The 13,285-nt window shown below is 39.4% G+C and overlaps 1 protein-coding gene across 1 annotated transcript; it reads right to left on the bottom strand.

The window, feature by feature from the left end:
- Positions 1–2,410: 2,410 nt before the first annotated feature.
- LOC113305637 (protein MAIN-LIKE 1-like) lies at positions 2,411–3,547 on the bottom strand. Its single transcript, XM_026554652.1, has 2 exons — positions 3,038–3,547; positions 2,411–2,941 (listed from the first exon to the last, which is right to left on the bottom strand). Exons 1-2 carry the CDS (start codon positions 3,545–3,547, stop codon positions 2,411–2,413), a joined length of 1,041 nt encoding a protein of 346 aa, XP_026410437.1.
- Between the last annotated feature and the right edge of the window lie 9,738 nt (positions 3,548–13,285).

Raw genomic sequence — 13,285 nt, 5'->3', positions numbered from 1 at the left:
ACCTTTCTGGTCCATACGAACACCATGCACTGTATTGGATATTATCATCGGTCTCTTGGTGACACAACAATATTAGGTGCTGAAATGATTTGCATTAGTGGTGAACAGTTTAATGTCAATATTTATAAGCGACAATTTTATGGCCATATAGATTTGTTTCTTGTTGAAGTAAACTATTTGATTGTGGGTGATCACCAATTTAGTCAAAGAAGAGCCTTCCTGAAATATTGGAGCGGAAAATAGTGAACCCTTTGTCTATATCTGCCAGTGCAATGCCATCATGGTGCAGTCAACTTATGGCTACTGCTTATGGATAACATTTTGTTCTCGGCTTGTTCAATCTCCTTCGTCGTTAACATCATCCAGAAATAACACAAGCCCTGGTACTGATGGGGGCTTATATGTGGGTAACTTTCCTCCAAAAAGGTTTCGAATTCATCGGTCCGACATCCTAAGCTCTGCTGCACAAGTTACACCTGTAGCGGAATACAATGAAGAGGTTGGTACATGTCTGGGTCCAACACCGGAATTCTTTACTTTGGTCAGTCAATTTCAGCAACTAGGCATGTATCCTAGTAACAGATTAGATCTATGGCACAATCTTTTGACCAGTATACGTGTCTCGTTGGAGTTTATGACTTTACCTAAGAGAGCTATGCACTACAATGGTGTCTTGCTATATGATGCTTACAGTCTCCATGAATTTTTTCATACCATTGTAAATCAGACAGTCTTTATGGAGCTAGAAGACAAGATGACTTTGGAGACCCAATCATTTATTGGTTCAAGACACTATGCAACACGTTGGACAAGTAATCACACCGATAATTGGGAGAACTGTAAGTTTCCGCAGCTTATTCTTATTTTGAATTATAATGTCCATGAGATATTACCTCTGCCAGTTTGTGAACCTTTTGGCCAGTTTTGTGTCGTTATGATTGAATTTATACGGACATATCTGAAGATGTGCAATGAAGTTGGTAATTTTATGTTTTCGAAGCTCGGAAGCAATCAACCAGATCTTTCTGATTTCGCTTTTCCGGATAACTTCAGTAACTACTAAGAGAGAGGCAAAGAAATTTTAAAGTTCAAAAATCTGTGCAACTCATTTTTGCAGTATCTCAGTTCAACAAGAAGTTTATTAAAGTGTGATGTTTACACAAAACAATGGCTGATTGAGCACATATATACTTCTGAGATTAGTCTTAGTCCATCTTGTTTGTTACAAGAAGTGAAGTTCTACTGCATTGTCCAACAGCTGGCTCAAGGAGGTATCTTAACAAACCATTCGCGCGTTGAAGACTATATACAACTCTTAAAGACTATACACAACTTTTGGCTAAAAGTTATGGTTGCATCCTTAAAGAATTCGTCCACAGGAAATATTATTCAAAGGGTACTAAATGTGAAGGAATTGTCAATAATTACAAGAACTCACAAGCTCAGCCACGGTTTGCAAAAGACTGCATTCCTTATTATATAAATGTATTAGTTCATGAACAAACCGATTGTTAGAACATAATCCACTCAAGTATGCAAACGGGTATGCATACCTAAGTGGCCATACTAAGTTTGGTTTCGCTCGTATGCGAACAGGTACGCATACCACCAAACTCGGTAAAGTCCCGGGACTTGAACCTCACGCCAGTACGCGTACTGGTATGCGTACCTAATTCTCGGACCTCTACTAAACCAATCAGTACGCATACGGGTATGCATACCATGGTTCCCGGACTTGGAATAACTTGCAACAGTTAGCATACAAGTACCCATACTGTGCTATATCCAATCATGGTTATTTGTTCTAAACTCCCATTTCAATCATTCAAGCATTCTCGGAAGACGACAATAGCTGTCTCACACAAACTATTAGCTTCAAAGCAATTTTCAAGTGATCGAATGATCAATACGAAACATTCCGAGTCTACATCAAATGACTGTCTCACAAAAATCATGTAAGATGTTACCAGGCGATTTTCACATGATCATCTTTTGATTTTCGACAAGAATATAAGATGAACTTGGTTAAAGCGAACGCTTACCAACACATATTTCGAGAAATATGTAATTAAGCGAGTTAAACTCAGCTCGAAATATCAAATGTGTATAATCGAAGTCTATATAGCTATATGACTTTTGTCTCTAACAGGAGATAGAGTAGATATATTTTTGAGTGATAGATGAGTTCAAGTCTCCACATATCTTTTGTTGATGAAGTTCCACAAGCTCCCCTTAGTAGTTCTTCGTCTTTGATCGATGAACGCCGTGAAGTCTAAAGCTCAACTACACTTTCTATCCTAATCCGAGACTTGGCTATAAGTAGACTAGAAATCAAGACTTATAGTTTTGGCAACTAAACTTGACAACAAGCTTGAGATAGCAACGCTTGCGAGTTCGACCGAGCAGTGCTCTAACGCCGGTACCACTCCATATAGACTGGAGCATTTTCATCACCTCGATTGACAGCTCTCTCAGTGTTTACCAAGTGGTACATCCTCTGATCCCAATGGTCAATAACATATGGTGTACCATAGTAAATTACCTTGATGGTGTCCTGGTTAGACTGGGAATGCTCCACGTCCAATTTGAACTTTCCATTTATGTGATTCCATGGTACTCCTTGTACATAACCATGTTGTCGCATCACCCTGGAGCCATTGTACATTACATAACCTGTGGGATACCACAACGGTCCAAAATAATGGGACAACTCGGAACGACCCGCTATATGTCCACTAGCTCGGTCTTCCTTGTATGGATAAAAGCATACCTCTGAGGCCTTAGTTGAGTCTAATTTCTCCTTCAATTGAACCAATTGCTTCTCCTTTGTCCTTGAACGGTTCTTTGTGAACTTGTACTTTGTTCCTCTCGGTGTACCTTTCTCACACTGTGTGTTCACATCTGCCAATTTCATGCTAGGGTAGTGGTCATAGATCCATGTCTACATAGATACCAAACCAAGTATTGGAAATTGATTCTTAAATTAGAGAAAGAAAAGAACATAATGATCAATGGATTAATAGAGTTGAGAAAATACCTGGAATAGACTCACATTCCCAGAAATTTGGCTAGTTCTAAGCCTCGACGCCTTTCTCAACTCCTCTATTAAGAATGCCAGGCATGTCGTGCCCCAGGAGTAATAGGCTAACTTATTGAGAGAATGCAATAGTTGTAGAAGGTTAGCATCTACTCGGTTGCCACTAGCATTGGGAAAAATGACACATCCCAATACACATAAGAGATAGGCAGTGGCCGCGACATCCACTTCGGCATCACTTAACGGTCCTTGATTTTCTTTCTCGGCAGTGCCTTTGAACATCTTGATCAACTGACTCATGATAAACTGTCTAGTTTTGTAAGAAAAGCACATGTTGAACTCAATGTCCGATGTCTCTTTATCCCAACCAAAACACTTTTTACACAAATCATAAAGTTGTTCCCAATTTAACTGCTTTATGTAGTTATACTTGATAGCTACACCATGGTCATTGAGATTAAGAATCTTCCTCACATCATCTGGAGTAATGGTTATCTCCCCAAACGGCATACGAAAGGTATCTGTCTCGGGATACAATCTCTCCACAAAAGCCGATATCACGACCCTAATCATGTTCCAACATTGAGTTCTTGGCAGCAGTAGATAATCCCGAGTTGGCTATAGTTGTCTTAAACCTTTCACATTCACCGTCTAAAGGCCAATCTTTCATTAATTTTGTTGGTACGGCAGTAGGTTTGAGTAGAGGAATCGCATCGGAATGATACTATTAAACACACAACACATTACAGAATACATAGAGTAGTATTACGAATAAAAATACAGTACGTTAGTAAAAAAAATACGATTATTACCTCAGTTTCGTAGATTTCTCTGGCCCAGGAGTCTTTGTAGCCAAATAACAATGCTCCTCCATTACTAGGCAGCGCCGGGATTTCTTCTTCAAAATCCGTCTTCTTCAAATCAATGGGGACAAGGTGTGATGCTTTCTTCGCGATTGGCTTCCTTATAACTCCTCCTTCTCCTTGTGTACCACTTGGTTGTCCTTCTTCCTGTAATCTAATTTCTGGAATACTTTGTCCAACTTCATCTTGAGTGATTTCTGGAGCGCTTGGTTCTACATCTTCTTAAGGTCCTTGTTGAGCGTTTGGTTCTAATCCTTCTTGAGTACCATCATTGCTAGAATTTCTTTTTTGACTCCTTTATTTCCGCGCACTATCGCTTAGTTTCTTACCCCCTCTTTGACGTGGCCCTGTAACAGTTGTACCTTGGACTTTGTTACCTCGCCTGTACTTAAACAATAAAATTGGTTCGTAAGAATTGCACTACAAACTACACAATCAGAAGTCATAATTAAAATATAAACTTCTGATTATGAACAATTGGAAGCACGGGTAAAAGATTTTCTTCCGATTACACACAATCGAAAGTCATATTAGTTTTATCTCCCGAATATGCCATCAATTTGGGTTCAGAAATTAATAATTTCATGAGACATATGTAATCGGAACAAAACAATCTAACATATCCACCGATTGCACATACTCAAAAGTAAAGAAATAGCCTTTGGCTTCCGATTAAAACGTAGCCCCGAAATTAGATTTTGCCAAAATCACAAATTTTTAAATTTTAGAACTTATATAATCGGTAGTGGGTTGAATTCGTCTAATGATAAGCACGTAAGTGCGATACATTTACACCCATAATTGCATTAGCTAGGACTCATTATTTTACTAATACTATTGTTTTAAGGCTTTTGTAGGAAATACAAGTAAATCTGGTAACCCGAAGAATAAAACGGCTGAAATTAGACTTATGCGCGTATATGACCAATCAGATCCGGTCAAAGAAATATGGACAGTCGTGGCTAATGGAATGATATTATCCTTCGAATTAATTTGGCATAATATTTTGTTCGTGGTGGAATTACAAGAATATGGCGACATTAATTAACTTCATTTCTACTTACTATACTGGTTTTGTATCCATTTCATTTCTTTAGTAGATTATACAGCGCATGGAATGCGATTTACTACTGAGCATTAAATGTGGAAGATCTTTGAAGAGAGTATATAAATAAATAGAAAAAGTCACGTGAAAGAGTCTCTGAGATATGATTCAAATGGGTAAAGTGACGACAAAAGATATATACATTCCTTATTTATGATATTTTGGATGTATAATAATATCTTTGGACTTTTGGGAAGTAGATAGTGGTTATATAATTGGAGTGTCAACCATGTAACTAGGGGTTTTCAGTTGGGTCTATTCGAGGAGATACAACAAGAGAGGAAGACGATCATTTACCGGGTGACAACCGTGATATCAGTTTATTATTTCTTTCTCTTGTAATTTATTTTTATGGGTTTTGAGAAATCCATTTATATGGTGTGCTAGATTTTGTAACTAGGGTTCATGGAGAAAACCAATTTGAGCATAGACCATTGTGAAATAAATTGGAATTATTTTGGTATTAGGCTATAAAAATGAATCTTGAAGTCTATAATTTTGTTTATTGATTTTATTATAATATGAGTTTTTGCACACCGTCTTTGTATGATACATTAGCCTAAATTCATAAATTCATGTGTTTGCAATTATATTTGTTAGTATTTGATAATTCATGCTTAGGTTAATATTTTAATGGGTTATGCTTAGACGAAGCAAATAATAATTGTGAATCTATAAATTATGTTTTCGATAATTCTCTCGTCATTATAATTTGGTAGGTCATGCTTAGAAATTTGATGGGATATACTTAGGAGATCCGAGTTTATGATCCTAGATTATATCAATAATAGGTGGTGCAATAGAACAAGTCTATAAACACATAATTGGAATTAGAGTTCTTTTCCGTGCATAATTATAAATAGTAGTGGAATCCGTAGACCCTGGTTACCGAGTCTCTTTTTCATTGTATTTAATTAGTTTTCTTTCGTTTTCATTCTTTTTAAATCATTAATTCCAAGAATCCAAAAATATCATATCTTGATTGGTTAGTCAATTAGGAGTATTGATTGCAGTATTTCCACCGCTCCCTGTGGGTTAGACCCGTACTTGCCTCTGTCTACTAGTTTGACACCGTGCGATTGCGGTTATCACATATAGGGTTCTTACAGAATCCGATCAATTTTTGGCGCCGCTGCCGGGGAGCGGTTGTGGAATATTGTAATTGGTATTTTGTACATATTTTTTTGTCTTCTGTACATATATTATTTTTCTTTTATTTTTATATTTTCTTTTAGTTATTTTTACGTAGATTATTTGTTTTTTTTCTTAGGTACCTTAGTCTGAAGACCGGTGATTTGAGTCAACAACAGGCCTAAAGTAAGTACTTGATATTCTCACAAAGATTTTGCAAGGTGAGTTATTGGGAAAATTTTACTTTGTATAATGGTTTCCAGTGAGTTGACTTCTTTTATCACTTTTTGGAATCTTACAAAAAGAGCTGAGACAGAGGAGCCATCTGATATTTCACATGAGGAGTATGCATATGCACCTTCTCATTATCAAGAACCTGCCAAGTGTGTAAATAATGATTGGAATTATTCTTATTGGTATTATCATTCCGGACCTTGTGAAGGTTATGATCGTTACCAACTTTACCCTGGTTATGAGCCACAATTTGTTGATTCCAATTATTATTCCTACACTTCTCTGTCACAGTATGGGAGAGATGATTTATCTTATTGTGACCCATTTGCATCACAACTATCTTTGTTAGAACGCCTCAATATTGACATTGCTGAACAGACCAAAGCTAATGAGTTATTTTTTGCCGAGCTTAGTAAAAGCCATGATTATATTGCTCAACTTGATGAACAAAATGCTTTATCGATTGCTCAACTAACACAGTCGGTAAAAGATTGTGGTCTTACCAAGGAGACAAGTTTTAATTTTTCTAGTACTCTTGATATTTATGATGAAACAGCTTTAGATAATGAATCAATGTGTATGGAGAATGATGATGAACTTGATAGTTGTGATCATAGGAATAGAGACATTGTCATACCAAGTGAAGGTAGTGTATTTAGTCCAACTCCTGATCGTGTTTATGATCACCTGCCTATTTAAAAGGATGAGTTTAGGACTGAGGACACCATTCTTTTAGACGGTAGGACATATCAGTGTTATAACAATGATGCTTATGAAGAATGCGTTAATTCCGAAGAAACTATAGTTAAGTCTAACGACTTAGAGACATTACACTCTATCTATAAGTTTTCTTTTAATCCTTTTTATTGTGATATTCCTATTGATTCCTCGGTTGATAATGATTTAGTACAGGTTTGCAAATCTAATGGAGAAGCTAATATACCTAGAATTGTTAGCACAACTTTTCGGAAGATTCTTAATTTTGGATTAGAACTGCGTGCTTCTCCAATATTACTAGATTATTTTGCATCTCGTGACTTCTCTTTGCCTATGCATGTCTCCCAAATGGTTTCAGTTCCCACCCACAGTGAACCACTTGGGTAGCTAATTCTTGTTATTGACGATTTATCCTTTGCAAAAACAAGGTATGTAGGCATCTCTTTCCTTTTGATAATCTCTATATCTTTACGTTGCTACAACGAAGATCTGAGGTTATCACTGATTATATATATTGTTCTTTGGGTTGATCCCCAACTATTTAGGTTGTTGATATATAGAGAATCCTTTATGTATATTCCAGTAGGTAATTCTATTTTCTTATTTTATTTTTATTTGTTTATTGTTGCATATTATGAATTTTCCCATCTTAAATTTTATGTTGGATGACTCAATTACATTGAGGACAATGTAATGTTTAAGTGTGGGGAAGTGGTTAACTTTTTCCTTTTTATTTTTCAGGAATTTTCTTGCAATTTATGACCAGCTGTGGAGCGGGTCTATTGTAGGTTTGCAGGTATATTATGACCAGCTGTGTAGCGGGTCTAAAAAAAATGATTAGCTGTGTAGCGGGTTTTAAAAAAAATAATAAAATATATCATCATGGTTTTTAGGGTTATGACCAGCTGTGTAGCGGGTCTTGTGTATGGTATTTATCATGACCATATGTGTAGCGGGTCTTTTGTATGGTATTTTCTATGACCAGCTGTGTAGCGAGTCTTGGTATGGTATTTCAAATTTTCATTTTATGACCAGCTGTGTAGCGGGTCAATTTTTTTGTTTTGCTCGGGACTAGCAAAATGCAAGTGAGGGGGAATTGATAAGCACGTAAGTGCGATACATTTACACCCATAACCGCATTAGCTAGGACTCATTATTTTACTAATAATATTGTTTTAAGGCTTTTGTAGGAAATACAAGTAAATCTGGTAACCCGAAGAATAAAACGGCTGAAATTAGACTTATGCGCATATTTGACCAATCAGGGCCGGTCAAAGAAATATGAACGGTCGTGGCTAATGGAATGATATTAGGCTTCGAATTAATTGGGCATAATATTTTGTTCGTGGTGGAATTACAAGAATATGGCGACATTAATTAACTTCATTTCTACTTACTATACTGGTTTTGTTTCCATTTCATTTCTTTAGTGGATTATACAATGCATGGAATGTGATTTACTAATGAGCACTAAATGTGGAAGATCTTTGAAGATAGTATATAAAGAAATGGAAAAAGTCACGTGAAAGATTCTTTGAGATATGATTCAAATGGGTAAAGTGAAGACAAAAGATATATACATTCCTTATTTATGATATTTTGGATGTGTAATAATATCTTTGGACTTTTGGGAAGTAGACAGTGGTTATATAATTGGAGTGTCAACCATGTAACTAGGGGTTCTCGGTTGGGTTTATTTAAGGAGATACAACAAGATAGGAAGACGATCATTTACCGGGTGACAACGGTGATATCGGTTTATTATTTCTTTCTCTTGTAATTTATTTCTATGGGTTTTGAGAAATCCATTTATATGGTGTGTTAGATTTTGTAACTAGGGTTCATGGAGAAAACTACTTTGAGCATAGACCATTGCGAAATAAATTGGAATTATTTTGGCATTAGGCTATAAAAATGAATCTTGAAGTCTATAATTTTGTTTATTGATTTTATTATAATATGAATTGTTGCACACCGTCTTTGTATGATACATTAGCCTAAATTCATAAATTCATGTAGTTTGCAATTATATTTGTTAGTATTTGATAATTCATGCTTAGGTTAATATTTTAATGGGTTATGCTTAGACGAAGCAAATAATAATTGTGAATCTATAAATTATGTTTTCGATAATTCTCTCGTCATTATAATCTGATATGTCATGCTTAGAAATTTGATGGGCTATACTTAGGAGATGCGAGTTTATGATCCGAGATTATATAAATAATAGGTGGTGCAATATAACAAATCTATAAACACATATTTGGAATTAGAGTTCTTTTCGGTGCATAATTATAAATAGTAGTGGAATCCGTAGACCCTGGTTACCGACTCTCTTTCTCATTGTATTTAATTATTTTTCTTTTGTTTTCATTCTTTTTAAATCCTTAATTCCAAGAATCCAAAAATATCATATCTCGATTGGTTAGTCGATTAGGAGTATTGATTGCAGTATTTCCACCGCTCCCTGTGGGTTCGACCCATACTTGCCTCTGTCTACTAGTTAGACACCGTGCGATTACGGTTATCATATATAGGGTTCTTCCAGAGTCCTATCATCTAACCAACGATTCTATGAATCGGAAGTCAAATACTATATAGTATCTTATGATTCTGGGCATCAATTGTGTGTTCCTATATTTTCTAATCCTCTGTTCAAATCGTAAGGCAAAATATAACCTAGCTAACGATTATGTCAATTTTAGGGTTCAGTGGCAAACATTTATATATAATCGGAAGTAAGCTATAAAAATTAACCCCCGCTTCTGGTCGATGTAACCGAAAACCCTAGAAAATGGACACAATCGGGAGATAAAATGAAGATCTAACTACCGATTCTGGGAAATAACCGAAAACCCTAGAACTTATTTTCATGGATTCGTCAAATTAAAATAACATAAACACACAAAACAATAGAAACTTATCTAATTAGGGCCATTTGATGGAGAGTTTGATTATCAGAATCACCACCACCACCTACATGAGCGGTTTCATCTTCTTCATGTTCGTCGTGTTCGTCGTCTTCTTCGTCATTTGCAGCCGTTACAATCACTTTGTTCTTTGATTTTCTCCAATTTTTGGATCGTCACCACGGTAGACATTTTTTCCTCGAGCTATCGTGGGTTCATTATTTCCAGTCATCGTTTTATAGAAGAATTTATGATGTTTTTGATTACGCAATGAACGACGACGATGAATTGAAGTTTAAGAACGAGGGAATATTGTTTTTACTCTCCACAATCGGAAAGGAAGAAGAAGAGGAGAAGAAGATTTTAAAAGAAAAAAAAATAAAATGAAATGAAATTCATAGGCTAGGTTTTGGGTGGTTTTAATCGCCGAAAGGTTGTGTAGGTGTTTGAGGGTGAAAACGGTTTCTACTGATTTCGGTAATTCCGGGCATGTGGGTGAGAAACGAGTCTAAACCCTAAACAATGTACTGCAAGGGAGTACTTTAGATTCGATAGATCAATCTATACAAATCAGGCCTAAACCAAGAAATGGTCGTTCCAGACTTGCTTCGGTCACAAAGAGGAGGAGAAGGGTTGGTTTTGGGGAGGGAAGCGAAGAGAGTGTTGAGACCAGAATAGTTGATTCTGGAAGAGTAGTTGTTTTGTGACTTGTATCAGAAAGTGGAAAGCTAACAGATAGGAAAGCTAGCAAACGTTTTCTGAGTGTTCTATGCTCCTGACTTGAACTTGTTGTTCGGTAGAAATAGGTAATGCCTATTTATACAAGTCGAAGTGAAACGTACTCTGGTCTCATTAAGAAATGGAAAACGGGTGAGTAAATGGGAGGAGGCGGTAACGGGTAACGCTTGGAACTGATGTTCCATAAAAGAAAGTGTTTCACCATTACTCTCTGTATTTACTAACCGCCTCATCCTTATGACACTTTCTTATAACGAGCGTAGTGTACGATGCACGCTGTAAACCGCCAAACCAATACCCAAAGAGCATCCCCCAGTTTGTGACATGTGTTGATGACTCGAGTGTTTTCGTGGAAAACATGTAGCATGTTGTTGTTGTCTGGCAAGTTGAGCTTGAGAGACTTGCCAGCTCGGTAGTGACCTTCAACGGTCGAGATTTTGCATCTTAAGAGGAAGGTAGTTTTTGATTATTGCAACCTTTCGTGTGGTATCCAGTGGCATGAAAGTATGATCAGTATGCCTTTAATATGGCCCAGTTTAGGCGCGTCCAAAAGTTAGGGTTTTGGCTTTGTTTAGGCGCGACCAAACTAGGGCCAAAGGTTTCCATGTGTTAGCTGGGAACCTTGGACGGCTAAGATCTGCATCTTAGATGAAAAAGTGGTCGTTGATTGTTGCAGGCCTTCGTTTTGGTTGCCGCATAGGGAAGGTCGGCATGGTATGGAACGGCAAGGTGGTTGGCATGCCATTGGCACATGTGGCATGGCATGCCTTGGCGCGGTTTGGCGTGGTCAAAACTAGGGTTTTGATCCAAAGGTTACCATGCGTTGTTTAGCGACCTTGGACGGATAGGATTTGCATCTAGGATGGAAGGGTGGTCGTTGATCGTCGCACTTTTTTGTTTTGGTAGCCGCATGGGGAAGGCCGGCATGGAATTGCATGGCAAGGTGGTTGGCATGTCATTGGAACATGTGGCATGGCATGCCTTGGCGTGGTTTGGCGTGGCCAAAACTAGGGTTTTGGGCCAAAGGTTACCAAGCGTTGTTTGGCGACCTTGGACGGCTAGAATTTGCATCTAGGATGGAAAGGTGGCCATTGATCGTCGCACGTCTTCGTTTTGGTAGCAGCATGGGGAAACCCGTCATGGCATGGCGCGGCAAGGTGGTTGGCATGCCATTGGCACATGTGGCATGGCATGCCTTGGCGCGGTTTGGCGTGGCCAAAACTAAGGTTTTGGTCCCAAGGTTACCATGCGTTGTTTGGCGACCTTGGACGGCTAGGATTTGCATTGAGGAAGGAAAGGTGGCCGTTGATCGTCGCACGCCTTTGTTTTGGTAGCCGCATGGGGAAGGCCGACATGATATGGCGCGGCAAGGTGGTTGGCATGCCATTGGCACATGTGGCATGGCATGCCTTGGCGCGGTTTGGCGTGGCCAAAACTAGGGTTTTGGGCCAAAGGTTACCATGCGTCGTTTGGCGACCTTGGACGGCTAGGATTTGCATCTAGGATGGAAGGGTGGCCGTTGATCGTCGCGCGCCTTCGTTTTGGTAGCCGCATGGGGAAGGATGGCATGGTATGGCGTGGCAAGGTGGTTGGCATCCCATTGGCACATGTGGCATGGCATGCCTTGGCATGGCCAAAACTAGGGTTTTGGGCCAAATGTTACCATGCGTTGTTTGGCGAACTTGGACGGCTAAGATTTGCATCTAGGATGGAAGGGTGGCCGTTGATCGTTGCACGCCTTTGATTTGGTAGCCGCATGGGGAAGGCCGGCATGGTATGGCACGGCAAGGTGGTTGGCATGCCATTGGCACAAGTGGCATGGCATGCCTTGGCGCGGTTTGGCGTGGCCAAAACTAGGGTTTTGGGCCAAAGGTTACCATGCTTTTTTTGGCGACCTTGGACGGCTAGGATTTGCATCTAGGATGGAAGGGTGGTTGTTGATCATCACACGCCTTCGTTTTGGTTGCCGCATAGGGAAGGCTGGCATAGTGGGGCCAAGGCCAATGGTGCGGATGGCTTGGCAAAGTGGGGCCAAGGGTTCGGTACAGACGGCTTGGCATGGTGGGGCCAAGGCAAGGTGCGGTTGGCTTGGCATGGTGGGTCCAAGGGTTTGGCATGCCATTGGCGCATGGTGCGGCTAGCATGGTTGGGACCAAGGAAAGGCGCGGTTGGCTTGGCATGGTGGGGCCAAGGGTTTGGCATGCCATTGGAGCATGGTACGTCTAGCATGGTTGGGGCCAAGGAAAGGTGCGGTTGGCTTGGCATGGTGGGGCCAAGGGTTTGGCATGGCATTTGTGCATGGTGCGGCTAGCATGGTTGGCATGCCTTGGCGCGGTAGACGTGGCTGGCATGGTTTTCCATTGGCACAGTGGTGCGGGTGGCATGGTTGGCATGCCTTGGAGCGGAGATGTGGCTGGCATGGTTTGACATTGGCACAGTGGTGCGGTTTGCATGCCTTGGCGCGGAGATGTATCTGGCATGGTTTTCCATTGGCACAGTGGTGCGGCTGGCATGGTTGGCATGCCTTGGCGCGGAGATGTGGCTGGCATGG

Source organism: Papaver somniferum, chromosome 8 (genome assembly GCF_003573695.1).
Source record: "Papaver somniferum cultivar HN1 chromosome 8, ASM357369v1, whole genome shotgun sequence".
Classification (NCBI taxonomy): Eukaryota; Viridiplantae; Streptophyta; class Magnoliopsida; order Ranunculales; family Papaveraceae; genus Papaver; species Papaver somniferum.
Note: the sequence above shows the minus strand (reverse complement) of the source record. Positions and strands in the feature narration are given on the sequence as shown.

Excerpts from the sequence above, each read along its gene's own strand:
- LOC113305637 (XM_026554652.1), bottom strand. The coding sequence starts at position 3,547 with ATGCCGTTTGGGGAGATAACCATTACTCCAGATGATGTGAGGAAGATT. Across the intron at positions 2,942-3,037 it reads GGAATGTGAGTCTATTCCAG|ACATGGATCTATGACCACTA; the intron begins GTATTTTCTCAA and ends GTATCTATGTAG.